Here is a 15,808-nt window from a genome sequence, read left to right as displayed (position 1 = left end):
TCCATCCTGTGTCAGAGTTGTGGTCCATCAGGACAGCATTCCTACCTGGCTGCCTGCACAGCACTGAGCTGGACCAGTCCGTTGTCACTGATAGCATTCTAAAGGAAAAAAAAAAAGGCTTCAGATCTGACTTCTGTGGCAAGGATCGAGACAGGATAAATACAGTTTAGGTTAGATTCAACCTCGTCATTGCAGAGTACAAATACTAGACAACGAAATGCAGTTCAGCATCTAACCAGAAGTGCAAATAGTGATATAAGAACATAAAAAAATAAAATAAAAAAAAAACATGATAGTGATAGGTACAGTAAGGCATGTACGGTAGTTTAGAGGTATATACAGTTATGAGCTATGTACAGTTAAGGTAGCTTATGTACAGAATGTAATGTACAGATGTATAAAAAGAGGCTATATCAAAGAGGTAGTATTGTAAACATCAGTAGTGCAAAGGTTAAAGAGCGATCACATTGACCAGGGGTGTGCACCCAGCAGTAGTGCAAATTGGATGGTTCAGTGGGGGGTAATGAGAGTAGATGGGAGAAAATGAATGTTTGGGAATAGCACACTCCTCTGCCCCTCGTCTACACAACCACAGGTCAGACCATGCAACAACAACCTTCAGAACACGGGCTTACCTGTAAGATGGAGTCTAGCGTTACATTTTGCTAGAAAGAAAAATTAGAGAGTCAGGTCAGATTTGAATAATAATTATAATTAATGGTTACAGTTGCAACAGAGTGCATCGATTTTTAAAGAAAGAAAGAAAGAGGGTTATAACAGGTTATTCTTTTCGGCTTGTAAACCCACTCACCCCTTTGAAATCAGAGTCTACATCAGAGTCTTCCAGGCTCTCCTCTTGAGGGACGTTCCTTTTCTTCAGTAGGTGCTCATCTCGTTTGTTCTGAGGGAAACGGAATCAAAAACACTGGAGTATTCTGGAAGAACATTCCGAAAGTAGCTAAGAAGACCTGTCCTGCTGTGTTGAACCAGCGGTACATATCAGAATGATAGGAGGAAGTGGCATCCCATCATCTAATCTAATGTCCTAATATCCTGTTCCTGACGTGATTGAACTGGACCTCTTTTTCTATCGGGTTTCAAATGAAGAGGAAACAAGGAGAGGAAGCCATTTCAGACTATTGAGATGCTCCCATTATGCAGTGAGCTTTGTGAAACCAAACGAGAGACACACTCACACATGGGTGGGATTGAGTCAGCTTCAAACTATTTGCTGTGTAAGGAGGACAAAGCAATGTTATACCCCTAACTAATCCACTAGCCCGGGCAACACACAGACACACACAGACACACACAGGAGATTCCCTGCTTCATTCCAGACGGTAAAGAATGCTCCCATAACCCCTGAGTGACGTCAGTGACCAATACCGCGAGGGAGGAATGCATCTGTCCGGCCGCCCCTTAGTCCCCCTCTCCTTAGACACTGGTGTGGATCTGACAAGACTGCCCAAGTATCATAGAAGCTCCATCTGGCCCTCTGATAGCTCAAGTGGAACCGGTCATCATCGTATGGTTTATACCCATCCAATCCTTCCAGATCTAGGCTACACAAGTGGCTCGGGAGTAGAGGCTGCTCCACCCCCACCCCCACCCACACCCACACCCACCTAGCCCACCCCCACCTAGCCCACACCCAGTGTGCTGTGTCACTTATCTTACTACAGTGGTCTATTCTTAGCCTTGGAGCTATAGCCTAGCACTAGACTGGAACAAGAGGCCAACCAGTACCCGGCTTGAGCCGCACGTCCAAGGGAATGTGCTACCAGCCGATGCATCTACTTTCTACTACCCTAAGCCCTCTGTTGGCCAGAGGAAGGGAAACCCTCCCTCAGGGAGGGAAGGGGGAGAGAGGGGGGAGGGAAGGGGGGGTTTGACCCAAATACAGCTAGGCCTAGGGCATCCTGACTCATCAACAACCACCAACCTGAGGCAGTGAGGTTGTGGGTATCCAGCAACTTCCTAACGCACGCACCCACACCACGCATAGACCACACGCACATAAACACAGAGTTCTAGGCCCAACTGATGAGCTGTAAAAGAGCAATGCTCACAGCTACCAAAATAAAAGGCATATGACACGGTCAGACTGGAATGGCATCTGTGGAGGGGCCAGGGTGCAAACAGAGAGGGGGGAGGAGAGAGGGGGAGGGTGGGAAAGAAGGGTGTAAAGGGTGTAGGGGGGAGTGGTCTTACTTTCGGTCTCTACGGGGTCAGGAAAGGGTGAATGTTGGAGAAACTGAAATTAGTGTGATGTAAATATCTGACACTATGTGAGAAGATGTCGTTCCCTTTGTCAACAGGCAGGCAGTCGCCGGAGTCTTTCCACTCACCTTTCTCAGTTCTACTGTCACATCATTGCGATGTCTTCTCATAGTCTGGAAAGAAGCGAGAGTGCTGATTAGTCACGGAAGGAGTATCACAATGTATATTATCACAGCATAGTATGTTGAACATACATCACAACAGTATACACTCTTGAATAAAACATAACATCAATGTTTGCCATTGGCCTACCTACAGACTCAATGATTGACCTAACCAAACCCCAATGGTGTCAAGAATTAGGACGAGTGTATACTGTATGGTTGTGACAGTAGAGGATCACATCAGACCTCACTTATGTAAGCGAAGGTTCTATTTGCATTGTGACAGTGTTAGGACACGTTAAAACCTGCCACTCAGGTGTGATCCATTTTCCAATTGAGTTTAAACCAGCTGGAGCGTTCTAGCTTGAAATTATAATTTTGCACGCAATGAATTGAATGTGGATGGTGTGAATGAGCAAATGTTATAACATTCTATTTCTAATGGTTAGTCTCCATTGTTAAACCTGGGACTGTAGCTGTTCTTCTTTAGGCGAGAGCGTGTATTCGTTCCACATGCCAGACATTTCCTTTTAGGGGGGGATGACAGACAATGTTGTGTTCTTGAGGTAGTTGGTTGAACATATCTTTTGGTAACACATGAAAAGAAAATGGCATTTTATTTAGTCTGAATGACCAATGCTAAAAGCCTGCTAGTCTCTGTCGCTCAGTTGAATGTGCATGGTGCTAACAACGAACAAAGCTTAAGTTGTGGGTTCGATTCCCGCTGGGGCCACATACTGAAGAATGTATGCCCTCACTGCAATGTAAGTCACTCTGGATAAAAGTGTCAGCTAAATGGCATTTATTATTTGATAAATTGCAGACAAGCCCTACTGATGAGAATATCTCATACTGCAAGATACAATCTCCAGGTCACATTGTCTTGACGAGATGTCTTGACTGCACTAGGTCTTGACTGCACTAGGAAAGGCGATTGTTTAAGCTCACCGAGGCCCCTCTCACCCTCTCTAGTGTTTGTTCGTTGGCAGGGCAACGGCAGAAACGGTGCTGGCAACGAAGGAGCAAGAAATTGCTGCTGTAGCCGAAGCCTGCCTATGCACTGAGGAAAGGCCAATCAACTGAAGAGGAGAATTTGGACATGCAATTGGCTAGCCAGCTGCAGACCACAGGTGCCGTCTATTCTTCAGAAAGAATGGGAATGAGTAAAGATCATGATTAGATGCTGTATGTCAAAAGCTTTGGTCCTACTAGAGGTCCATAAGTTCTTCCCTCCATGGAATGGACCCAAACATAGAATCATAATGTATTGTGAAATATTAAATGTCTATGGTCCCAAACACAATGTAGTACTGTGGAGGTGATCATTGTCATTGTTTACAGCATGGAGTCCCTCTAGATTGTTGACTTATATGATTGCCTTGTAACCTCTCACATTTCACGAGAAAAAAGGAGCTATGACCCAAAAATTCAGACATATCGGTATTCAAACTGGACGTATCGTGTCTTCCCTTAATGTCGTCTACCGACTCACACAATGTGTCGATTAAAGGTTTCATGTGAAACCACGTTCACAGCAGATATGCAGGCCTATATTATGTTGTGAAGATGTGGCTTGAGGCAAATTGATGGCTGAAGGCACACAGTGTTCGCCTGGCTTAACAATCGGTGGGAAGAGGCCAGTCAAAGAGTGGCTGGACTGGGAGGAGTGAGGAAGTCCGTCACTGACCCCTCTGAAACTCAATCAATCAAATATTTGGAATGCCAAGCATATCTCTGGACACTCATCCCTTGCTGCTTCCTGTGTGTGTGGGAGAGAGAGAGAAACAGAGAGCTAGCTGCCTTAGTTTATGTGAATCCTAACAGCCCAGGGCTACAGAGAGCATTGAGATTATTACTGCATCAACTGAAGAGGATAGAGGGTGCCTGGGTCGACACACATGGCTATTGCATCCACCGTTTACTGTAAATCGATTGGAACCTTAGTTTTGCTAGAGTACACGTTTGTGCTGTTGTTGTTGTTGTTGTTGTTGTTGTTGTTGTTGTTGAATGCTGCCTATGTTGTTCAACTGGGGTGTTAAGGTCTTTGGCTAAAAACCAATCAGTGCAATCATGAATAATTCATAATGGAGTGTAACCTCACTCTACAAACAAATGAGTAGCCTTACTGGGTTTTAATTTTAAAACCGTAATTCACAATGGTAACTGTGGCCCCTCTAGGGGGAGGCTGGCAGCAGATGCCGGAACTTGTGAAAGGGATTAATTTTGGTAACCTACTCCTGACATTCCGTGAAGTCTGTAAACACAAATGTCATTGAAGTCTGTGAGTGAGCGCAAGCTAGGAACAGGGACATGTAGAGGTGCGTCATATTTAGCTTAAAGCAAAGTCTCTTAGGGTGCTTTAGTGGCATAGCACATACCATTTCACCACAAGGTTCCTGGTTCGATTCCGACCCTTAACATATCCTGCATGTCATACCTCCTCTCTCACCCATCTGTCCTGTCAATATCTCTTTCCCAATAAAGCAGAAATGCCCTAAAAACATTATTATTATTAACACATTATTTATTTAGTCTAGATCTACTAGACCTGTGAGTTACTGCCGCACTATGTATCCAAAGCGTCCAATGATCATCTCCACCTCCTTGCCATTTATAAAAGCCACCACAACAGTTCACATTCCCAATACTTGGTTGTACTTCATCTCCTTTCCCTGTCTTGAGGACCACTGATGGGTGAATCAGATGGATAGGTTTCCAAAACACTACTTTCACCTGTCATGTCCAGTCAGATCAGTGTTCTGGAGGGAAATGAGGCATGGTTGGGAGGCTATTTTAAAATATTGGGACACAGCATTCATCTCCGAAGCTAAACTGGGTGCTCTATGATCCTGCATTCCTGCCATAGCTGCAGTGGTGCTCTTAACTTGCCAGTGGGGCATGTGTAGTCAGACATGTGCAAGTCACACTGGTGCTGGGCCTCAAAACAACCACCATGCACTTCTGTGTCTTCCACTAGCACGTACAGACACCAAAGTATAATCTGTCAACTATTCCTAGTGAGAACTGAGAAACAAAATAGATTGTGTGTGTGTGTGTGTATATAGTCACAACTTTCATTAGCCTACCTAATTCAATCAACACAACAAGAACAAAATATCAGGTCATTTGAGGTTAACAGTTAATTGAGTCTGCACTCCTGACAGTGACAGCATCTCCCTAGTCTGTCAGAGTGACTCTGTGTTTCACTGTGTTCCTCTGCTGTGACTCACCTCTGACAGCAACAACCCTGTCACCCAGGGTGAAAGTAACGTTACACGTGTGTAAGTTTACATCATGATTTAATTGTATGTCATTGGAATGGAAAAAAAACATACTTAGCTAGCTACCTAGCTTCACAATCTCTAAATAAACGTGGGTACGGTCGATCTAGCTGTCAGACGCTAGCTACAACAAGATTATTCATAATCGCAGCTCACTTCAGCTGTATTAGCTAGCCAGTTAGCTCTCATGGGTAGTAACATCAGAGAACATGGACAGCCGAGCTATGTCAGGAAGCTAAGGTGACATGCATCCTCCTCCTCCTCCTCCTCCTCCTCCTGGTTGGATAACCAGCTGATTTGTAACATTTCCGAGAGACGTCAACAAGAGGTCGAACATTATTGACTGATGGCCTAGCTACCGATCTGATATCTTCCTTACTAGTTAGGAGAGACTGTTCTCATGGCCCAGGCCTTCCCGTGTGTTAGAACAGGCCTGGGCGCCTGGTAGCGTGTGTAGGCGGAGGGTGTTTCGTGATCAGCCAGCACCGTACCGGAGGAGAGCCATGATGATGGATGATTCCCTAACAAGCGACCGTTGCTAAAGTTAGCTTGTTAGCCAAGCGAGCTGCTAATATTCTTACCTCGACATCGCGCCCCTTGTTTTTGAAGCTCTTGATTCGGTGGTTATCCAAGCCGGCGTTTTCTGCCATGGCTGTGTGTCTTCGTGATGTTTTAGCAAGCTAAGTCCTGCGCTCGGAGCTCCGGTGGGGGGAACGGGGAATCGTACTGCTGCAGTTTGAGCTGAAGGGTGGTGAGCAGAGATGTGACACAGCGCTAGGTGGAATCCCGGAGAGAAGGAGGGGTCTGTCAGTCAGCAGGGGGAGTTAACCATTAGATTTATAGGAGTAAACAGTCATGCGTACCCCTCTCTCGATAAAGTAGGCCTGTTGCGACATTGAATGTTGTAATTTATGTGTGTTTTTAAATTGAAATAGTTGTTTTTAAACTAGTTTGAAATTTTTGTTTTTACCTATTATATTTGTGGTGCGAAATTGTGTTTTTTTTTTTTTTTTTGAAATAGCTGTTTTTATATTGTTTAAAATGTGTTGTTTTTTACCTATTGTGTACTTGTAAAGCACTTTGACGTAAAGTGCTATATAAATAAAGTTGTTATTATTATTATTATTATTATTATTATTATTAATGTATGTCACACCTTGGAACAAAGTTGCACAAATACATTTTAGCAACGCTTCTTTTTTTTTTTTTTTTTTTTTTACAAATGTTTGTAACCCCCGTTGAGTAACTCTTAGCAGCATTTCCCTACTGGGAAAGTAAAATGATGTATTGATTGATGGGTTAAGCCACCAGGTGAGTGCCCAGTAGCCTACGTTTATTTGATCTGATTACATCATTCCTTGATTGATTGATTGATTGATTGATTGATGGGCATCAAACAGAATCCCTCTTTTCAAATGTCGATCTAAATTACCCGTGTGATAACATTTTGTATTGACCTCAATATCCCAAACTGACATCCAACCATATTTACTGACTGTACTTGCTAATAGGTTTAGTGGGTTAACCATTTATTAATCTATATCCTACTTCATCAATAAATCATATTTTGAAGCTTGCTATTGGCTAACCTTATTCTGCTTTGCTCCCCTAAGCTGTTAACAACCAAAATGAGTTTTGTTTTGTTTACAGTTTGTTGCCAGGATAAGTCAACTGAACATTTCTCCTCCCCTAGACACCATTCTAATCTGAAACACTTTGGACTGTCGGCCAACTAGACATGAGTGCCCAGGATTTAATAACATTTAATGTTGGGGATAAAAGATTTACAACCACTTTGTCAACTCTCAGAAGATACCCAGACTCAAGACTAGCAAAGATATTGGATAGCAAAGACCCATATCATAAGGTGGTGAATGGGCAAGTATTCATAGATAGAGATTGGACTCTCTTCAAATTTATCCTGGAGTACATGAGGACTGGTCAAATCACACTATCAGCAGAATTCTGTGACTACAATGGTTTGGCCCGAGAGGCTGAATTCTATGGCTTGCATGCACTGGTTCATTCTGTTATAAATTGCTGTCGCTCCAGAGATGAGGTCCTGGAGGTGCGCTTCTCTGTCCAGGAGACTCATGGCTTCTTCAGAATATTCTGCTCAAACAACAAAACCCTGGAGGCTTTGGCCACAAGAATATCAGTTTATGTTGAACATCCAAATCTGAGAGGGAGTTTCCCACACCTGCCTCAGAGTTCTACGGCACCTGTACCTGTCCAAAGGCCCTCTCACCACGACCTGGTCTTCCACTGTGGGACCGACCACTTCGCCAGGGACGACTTCTCAGCCAGGTGAGGGGAGGTCCCTTATCTCAGTATCTTCCCTCTGCTCTCCTCAAAGGCAGGGAGAGAGGTCTCCAGGACAGCCGATACCAAACGTTTCTATTGAAACCAATTCAACTCTATCTAAGGCGATGGGCTATAGAACTAGAGGCAAACCCTGCCTTTATTGTTGTCTGTATATTCAGATGCAAAACCATAAAGGTCATACATGGCTGACTAGGTGACTACCCAATAAAATATCCAGTCTTATACAAATCAGGAACATTTGTATATTAGGCTGTTTTCAAGTAGGCTACAGTATATTTCCTGAATTTAGGAATGGACAGCAATTTTCACTGTTACATTTTGCTATTATAAAACAAATGGTTACACAAGATTAACAACATGTGATGCACATTATTGTCTATCTTGAGTGCGCACAGGTTATAATAACAAACCATGCATTGTTTTACACTTTATAGATTTGTAAGTATTGAGCCTGACGGCAGAAAACTCCTGAATAGCACCAACGTTCTTGGATTGCTTGTGGACACCCTTTTGAGGGATGGATTCCGTCTGATAGGCACAAGAACCGTATCGACAGAGGAGAAGATTGAATGCTACACGTTCGAAAGGAGGAAGAATACCCAAATTGTTTCAGTAAATGAAACACCCAGTACCGATCATCTGAGTACAGATGTCCCGGTTATAGCACAGAGTGGCAAGAAGAGTAAAGGAAACAGAAGGAAGTGAATCCCACATATCAGGGGCATTTCAACAGCCAGTCTCCTTTCCTTGATGTCAACAGATTAGTAAATAAAATAAAAACACTGTGAAAACAAGATGGATGATGCCTTCCTCTCCAGTAATGACAGTGCAGATGGAGAAAGGGAATGAGGAGAGGAAGCCACTCTAGATTGAGATTAGATGCAGTTTCTCTCTGTGAGAAAAAGATAGACTCAAGTTGCCCAAGAGAGGGCGACAAATAGTAGGAAATGTGGTATGGGATTTGATATGTTTCTATCTGACTACTGTATCTCTTGAAGTAGAATATCTGTCAAATTCAGATATGCTGATCAGGCTAATCTTTACAAAACATAGTACTGTCCTGACAAATCTAAATATCTGTTTTTTTCTCACCTCACTAACTTGTAAGTTGCTCAATTATGCAAAGGCGAATCTCTTATTCTATTTAAGCTATACTTTATTAACTCAATATATTGTGTCATGGTGTCATATATACACCATATTTACAAAATCACAAGCAAGCAAGCAATAATCACAAATCATAACATCATTGTCATAATGGTCTGACAAACATTTGAATGTATGTAAACTTCACACTTGACTTTACAATGAATTCCTGTGAGTATCGTTGATGCAGTCATAGATGTTCATGCTGCATTTCACTTCCTCTCCTTGTCTCCTTTCATTTACCCACACCGATCTGAAAGACCTGACCGAGTGAAACCAAATCCTCAGTAGACTTGTATGCCATTTGCTTTCAACAATTTTTAATGGAGGTGAGGAAGTCACTTCACTATTGAGATGCTAGATTATTTATCTATGGACCTGCCTAAAACACATTTCACATTTTTACCAGACACTTTTATCCAAAGCGATTTACAATTTGACATTACAGGGACAGTCTCCCTGGAGTAATTTCAGGCTAAGTGCCTTACTCAAGGGCACACTAGTGGTGGTGGTCCCAGGTGGTATTTGAACTCATGACCTTATGATCACCAGTCCAACTCACTATCCACTAGGCCACCACTACCCCTAAAACACACACCAAGCACAAATGCAATCGTCACCTTTTCTGCTCAGCTCCTCACATCCCAGCTGGACGTGTCCTTAAACATACAGGATGTGTCCTTATACACTACCTTGTACAGCAGTCATGCACAGAGTGACAGGCAACAGGCATCTGCACTGGAGTACCAAGGGCTCAGAAGATGTCAAATGGCAACACTTTGCTTCAACAGCACTGTCAATACTGGAGGCTTCAGCATTGATGTAACTCCAATATTTACGTGCTGCTACAGCAAGGCAGCCAGTCACAGATTGTGGTAGACAGACACACACAGGCACATGTGATACATATAAAGTAATTGAATGGATGTAAGCAGGAATCCATGAGTGTAATGCTTAGAGTAACCCGATTCCTTATCTCCATCGTTTCATCTTTCTCCAGGCGTTACTGCAACAGCACAGTATGGCCTGCATCCCCTTATAACCCACAAACCATTCTGTGCTGCTATAGCACCGCAAGGCTATACGCACGCACACACACACACACACACAGACACACACACACACACAGACACACACACACGTCTCGGATGAAGGGTGGCCAAAGTTCTTCTTAATCTGAAATTAAATCAAGAAAAAATAGGCTAATGAGTGTGGGATGGTGCTGGTCATGGGAGAAAAAAACGACGTCATCACTGCTAACATCTTACAGTGCATATGTATCTAATAACAATACATCAACAGAGGGCAAAGCTTTTTAACTGGAAATACTCCACCATTGTGTATTATTCATCTGATGTCTTTTATCCTGGGCTATTACTTATATATAATTCCAGAAAAGTCCAGCCACTGCATTCATAAACAAATGATTTATGCATTAACACAGCTAAAATGTTTCCACTGTAATTGTTCATCCATCTAATGTCATGTTTGATAGTAAGATTGAAAATGCAAGAGTTGATCGCGGGGTTGATCGTCTGGGCTCCGCTGAAACGGATATCCCGCCTCTTATTGGTTACAGTCGATGATGTAACCCGATTCCAAATTCATGGTTATGTTGATAGCTCAAAACTTGTTTCTGGTGGTTGAAACCGCTGTCTGTTATTCGACGTCATTGTTACAGTGACCTATAGTAAACAGTCGCCCTTTCTACGGCAGGCTCTCTTTGTTCACCAAACACAACATTTAGACGAAGTTGATCAAATAGCTGTCATATATCTACTGTAGGCTACAAATTAGATCTAAATGTGCAGAGTTGATTAATTCGATTTTTATTATAGCCTATTTTGTATACATTTGGGCCATTTAAAGCGGTGGCATAACACATTATATGGGTTACAATCATAGACGTATATGTTACAACAGTAGGCTAAGTGTTATTAAAATATTTTGATTTGAAGATAGGTAGGCTACTGCCAGTCACTCGCATGGGAAACCGGTCATGGCAACTTCAATCTTCTAGATCGGGCTGCTATCGGACCTCGATACCAAACTCCATTCCCTAAATAGACTTACAATAACCATCCCATAAACATCAAAACACTTGCTGAATGGCTTGATGCAAAAAAAATAAAAAGAATGCTACTTACTCTCTCTGTACGAAACCTGGAGACGGTAGACCCACCGAAGGACAGAAGGACAATTTATATCCCAGCGAGTTTAACGCACGCCTTCAATCAGTATGTCAATAACGATCTCGTCTTCTGGTATTGCAGTGACATCGTGGTTCAAGGAAGTTGTCCTTTTGTCACAGTAGCCTTAGTATTTATAGACTACATTGCACCACAGTTGCGCGAGAGGGAGGCGGAGCGGTATAGGCTATTACTTGGAGGGAAAAAGGCAAAGCACACGACCTTGAGTGCACAATAGGAGGTCCGCCCATCGATACACACTCATACACAGTAGGATGGATCTCGTATCCACGGAGTAACACGTGCGTTGGAACAAGCGATCAAAGTTCTCTCTGTAGCTTACGGTCCATACCGCCCATCCTGGAGACACGCGCCACGCCGCCACCGGGAGAGCGCTCTCTCTGTTCAGGAGAGGAGAAATAAGAGGAGATAAGCACGAAGATGGAGTAGCCTACTTACAGATACATAGATGACAGAAGTCAGAGGGAGCCATTTATGAACATTTCAGTGTGTCTTTGGATATGCATTATTAGCCTCGTATTGGTTATTAGGGAAACTTCCCTCACTCATGCACTTCTACCACTAAACTAAATGCTGCCCTGCTGAGAGCAGAAATAGATAGCGAGAGTGATAGAAAGACATATAGATTAAAGGAAAAGGAAATGTTTTGTATTGTCCCCAATAATCTAGCCGTCTTTTGGCATTTTCACTTAGGCGTAGCCTACTATGTTTTCCTGATATTGTGTCTTTTTTTATTTTTTTTTATTTTTTTTATTTTAAATCTGTCTAAAGGCTATTTCATAAACTCTTTACTTTTCAGTTATAGGCTAGGCTAATTTAGGCCTATAGGTTTAGCCATAGTTCAGGACCACTTCAATATCCATGAAATCAAATGGTCATATGTTGATGAAGCCAAAATCGACTTAATATCTCATATCAGCAACCCGTCCAAGCTATATCTCAAGGCCTTAGTGACATAGGCCTATTAGAAATATGGCCAGCAGGTATCATTCATGATATGATATCATGATATCATGATTTGTTATCAAAGTAGTTTGGTCTGATCATAACTTGATATCCGCACCAATTTTAGAAATGCCAAACAAGATGTGTTTACTGTCGCAATGCCGTAATCATCATATTTCGATTTCGAGGGGTATGAGGGTCGAATATTTATTGATTTGAATTAATCTGGATCATTTGTCCTGGCAAATCCCTAATAGTTAACGGATCTTGGATAACAATGGTGATAAACATTTTTCAAATAGCCTATGCTGTGACTCGTTTTCAGTCTTACATTGCCACAGGCCTATGAATACACTGAACTGATTAAAACACAGGTTTTTATAAACCATTTTGTATATGTACTGTATGTATATCAAATAGTTGTAGCCTACAATTTCGTTCGTGATAAATGAGAGAAGGAGAGGATCGTCTCACTCGATCGAGTGCAAAACAATTAGGGGAAAAAGGTTTCGGAAAAGACGCGCTGAAATGGACAGCTTAATTCACAAATATAGTATAACATTACTTTTAATATTAGATTTTGGGGGGAGGATCTAATATTCGGCCAAATACACATTTTAAGATAGGCCTATAACTCTATATATTTTAATACCTATATCATGATGACCATTGAAATAGGGGAGGAAAAAAAGACACATTGGAATGGACAGTTTAGTTCACAATATAATATTAGACCAACTTTGAATATTTGAAGACATTATTAGATCCAATGTTCGGCCAAAAACACATTTTAAGATTTATTTTTCGTCTACATCATGTTCAATGTTGGCTTTTAGCGTGTCAGTGTGGATTAGCCTAATTGCCGATCATTTCAATTGCAATTTGAATGAGCATCTAAGATAGGCTATGTTAGTTAGAGCTAGGCCTAAAGGCCTACTTAATAGACTTATAATAACGATAGTCAAACTACGAAGTGAAAAATAGCCTATGTCTCTGTCAAAATGTTATGATTTTTTCGAACGCTTCTGGGTAGGTTATCCGACCGACCTGGGTCGATTAGTCTTTTAGGCTATAGAATACAACAATGAGCACATCATTTTCTGCATATCAATAAGAGTGGATAACATATTATGGATAAGGGATCTGTTGATAGGTGTTCGCCAAAATAACGCCAAATAAAATCACCGCATGTTCACACGTTCATCCGCCGTCCTCGAGCGACACTGAACTTCGACCTACTTTTGATAAGTAGTAGGCCCACTCTTTCTTCCCCTTAACACTGACAACTGCAAGTCCATATTGTTTGGTTTTAGTGTGCGTCTGGCTCATTATTATCCATAGTCGTTGCTACCAGTGGGTTGACAGTTTTTCTGTTGAGAGAGAAAGACGTGTTGAGACTTTAGCTATTGGCTGTATAGGCCTACATGCGTGTTCTGAATCAAAATTAATATTCATCATGAAACACGTCAAGAATATGATAATAATATGTAATGTTATGGAGGGCCAGGTTTACAATAGTCTCTGGAGACCATAATTGTGTCGAACAAAGTGTTTGTTATCATATTACAACAGGTGTCTCATGACAAAATACTTTTTAAAATCTTAACGTGGTCACCTGTAATGACTAAAATAAATGACTAATAGATAAAATAAATTTAAAAACGGTCTGATATTTAGATAATTTCTGTGATAGTTGTATGGCAAACTGGTGAGGAAAAGGAATCAAATACACGGAGACAACAGAGGAGTGTAAGGTGTCTGATGTCTCCCTGTCTCCTGCCCCGTCCTTTCCCACTCTATTTATATCTTTCTTCATGTCCCATCAAGTTAAATGTTTGTCTGCATTTCTGAGCAATCATTCCATGTGCGCTCGCTTCCCACCTATTTATAAAACACTAGTTGCTACCCTCTTCGATTACACCAGTCTTCATCCCTTCCCATACGACCATGTCTGAAAAAAAAAGTCCTCTTAGCCTTAACCCCTTCCCCTTTTGAACTCGAAGATCTCAGGGGACCAGATAGGTGTAAGCGATATGTCGATGGCTCCACTTAGCTCTCCAATCTGGACGTAGGGGGACTTCTGTCATGTTGCTTATATTGTACTTGTCAGATGCTGTTGCGTGAGACATGTCATACGTTTACAAGTCTCCACGTTTACAGTCAACCAAAGTAGTTGTTCATTCACGGACAGAAAAAGAACACGACCACATCGCACTCAGTTTGGCCTAGAGAAGAACCGTTTTTTATTTTGCGCACCACTTGTACGTCACACTCAGGCACGTTATGCTGATGACAAGATAGTAGCATTAACATGGCTTTATCTATCAACTCAAATATGCTTAACAGATGCCCTCAGATCTGCAGCCACTAAGGTGCTAGGGCAATGAAGCTAAAACTTTTTTCAGACTTGGCTCAACTGCATCCATGCAGCTTGACTCGTCAGTGCAAATTAAAACGCAATAGGATATAGATCAAGATCCAGTGGGGCTGTGAGCATTGGACACCCCAGCATAAACAAATATGGACGACACGATGTTCAGAAATAAAACCAGAACAAGTTGTCATCAGGTCTTAACTCTTAAGAGTCCAGCAGAGTGGTATGACTGTGACAGTCAACGTGGGAAAATGTGTGTCTGTGTGTGTTGAGATCGATATTGTTAGGTTTTAATTGGCTAGTATAGTCTTTGGTAATAGTAGTCTTTGGTATGTACAGTAGTCGATTCCAAACAGTGAACATATTAAAGTTATTTAATAGAGCAGATGTTGCAATCAATCTACATATTTATGTTTGAATAAGCCTTTATGTCCACATTCTCCTGTGAAAATATGTATGAAGTGAAATAGGAAGTTCTTTAAAATGGAACAAAGATTTTCCTTATAAGGACCACAACTCTCCTCTCTTGGCTGTGTTGAGCCTGATTTCCTTTTCCTTATCTCTCCTTTGATCTCCATAAAGGCTGCCCTTAAACCACAGATCTAGGATCAACTTACCCTCCCCCAAATCTAACTTTATCTATGTTGCAGGTAAAACACACAACTGATCTAAGATCAGTTCTGTCTTCAGATAATTTCAACCTACTCCCTGAATGGGAAGGGTTGGTTAGTGCCTTAGAGCTTGTTGGTAGGAAGGGACAGCTGTGTGTGGGGCTCACAGACAGACAGACAGACAGACAGACAGACAGACAGATAGAGAGAGAGAGACATACACACAGACAGACCCCCACAGTGTTAGAAACAGCAGCAGCAGCTGCTTGCTGCCTGCATAACCAAGCTGCCATAGCAAACGACAGCGAATACCTGAAATTCTGACTTCTGAAATATTCCCTCGTTCTGCTATTGAGCTCCACCCTGTTAATGTGACGCGTGGCACACATTTGGGCATGTGTTGGTGGCATTAGAGTCATTTGTGCTGGAGCAGATTGTAAGCTGGAGCTAGGGTATGGGCTGGAGCTCAGGTCACGGTTGGAGCTAGGGTTAGGGTTGGAGCTAGGGTTAGGGTTGGAGCTAGGGTTAGGCC

At 42.1% G+C, this 15,808-nt stretch overlaps 2 protein-coding genes across 3 annotated transcripts in view; one reads left to right on the top strand and one right to left on the bottom strand.

Annotated features, from left to right (window-relative positions):
- kpna3 (karyopherin alpha 3 (importin alpha 4)) overlaps positions 1-6,315 on the bottom strand; it is a gene marked incomplete at its 5' end in the record, with an annotated part of 12,558 nt that extends 6,243 nt beyond the window's left edge. Inside the window, 5 exons of one of the 2 annotated variants that reach the window (XM_080525848.1) lie at positions 46-98; positions 636-665; positions 812-901; positions 2,349-2,393; positions 6,247-6,315. In XM_080525848.1, coding sequence (XP_080381974.1) covers positions 46-98; positions 636-665; positions 812-901; positions 2,349-2,393; positions 6,247-6,315 — 287 coding nt within the window. The remainder of the gene's footprint in view (positions 1-45; positions 99-635; positions 666-811; positions 902-2,348; positions 2,394-6,246) is intronic. The other variant, XM_080525849.1, reaches the window with a different exon arrangement.
- Positions 6,316-7,403: 1,088 nt separating this feature from the next.
- LOC308154061 (putative potassium channel regulatory protein) lies at positions 7,404-8,695 on the top strand (the record flags this gene model as incomplete). Its single annotated transcript, XM_080527241.1, has 2 exons — positions 7,404-7,972; positions 8,425-8,695. 2 exons carry the CDS (start codon positions 7,404-7,406, stop codon positions 8,693-8,695), a joined length of 840 nt encoding a protein of 279 aa, XP_080383367.1.
- Positions 8,696-15,808: the final 7,113 nt, after the last annotated feature.

The sequence above is a fragment of the Nansenia antarctica genome, assembly GCF_963989245.1.
Source record: "Nansenia antarctica genome assembly, chromosome: 3".
In the NCBI taxonomy this organism is placed as follows: Eukaryota; Metazoa; Chordata; class Actinopteri; order Argentiniformes; family Microstomatidae; genus Nansenia; species Nansenia antarctica.
The sequence above is the reverse complement of the archived record's forward strand: the minus strand, read 5'-3'. Positions and strand labels throughout refer to the sequence as shown.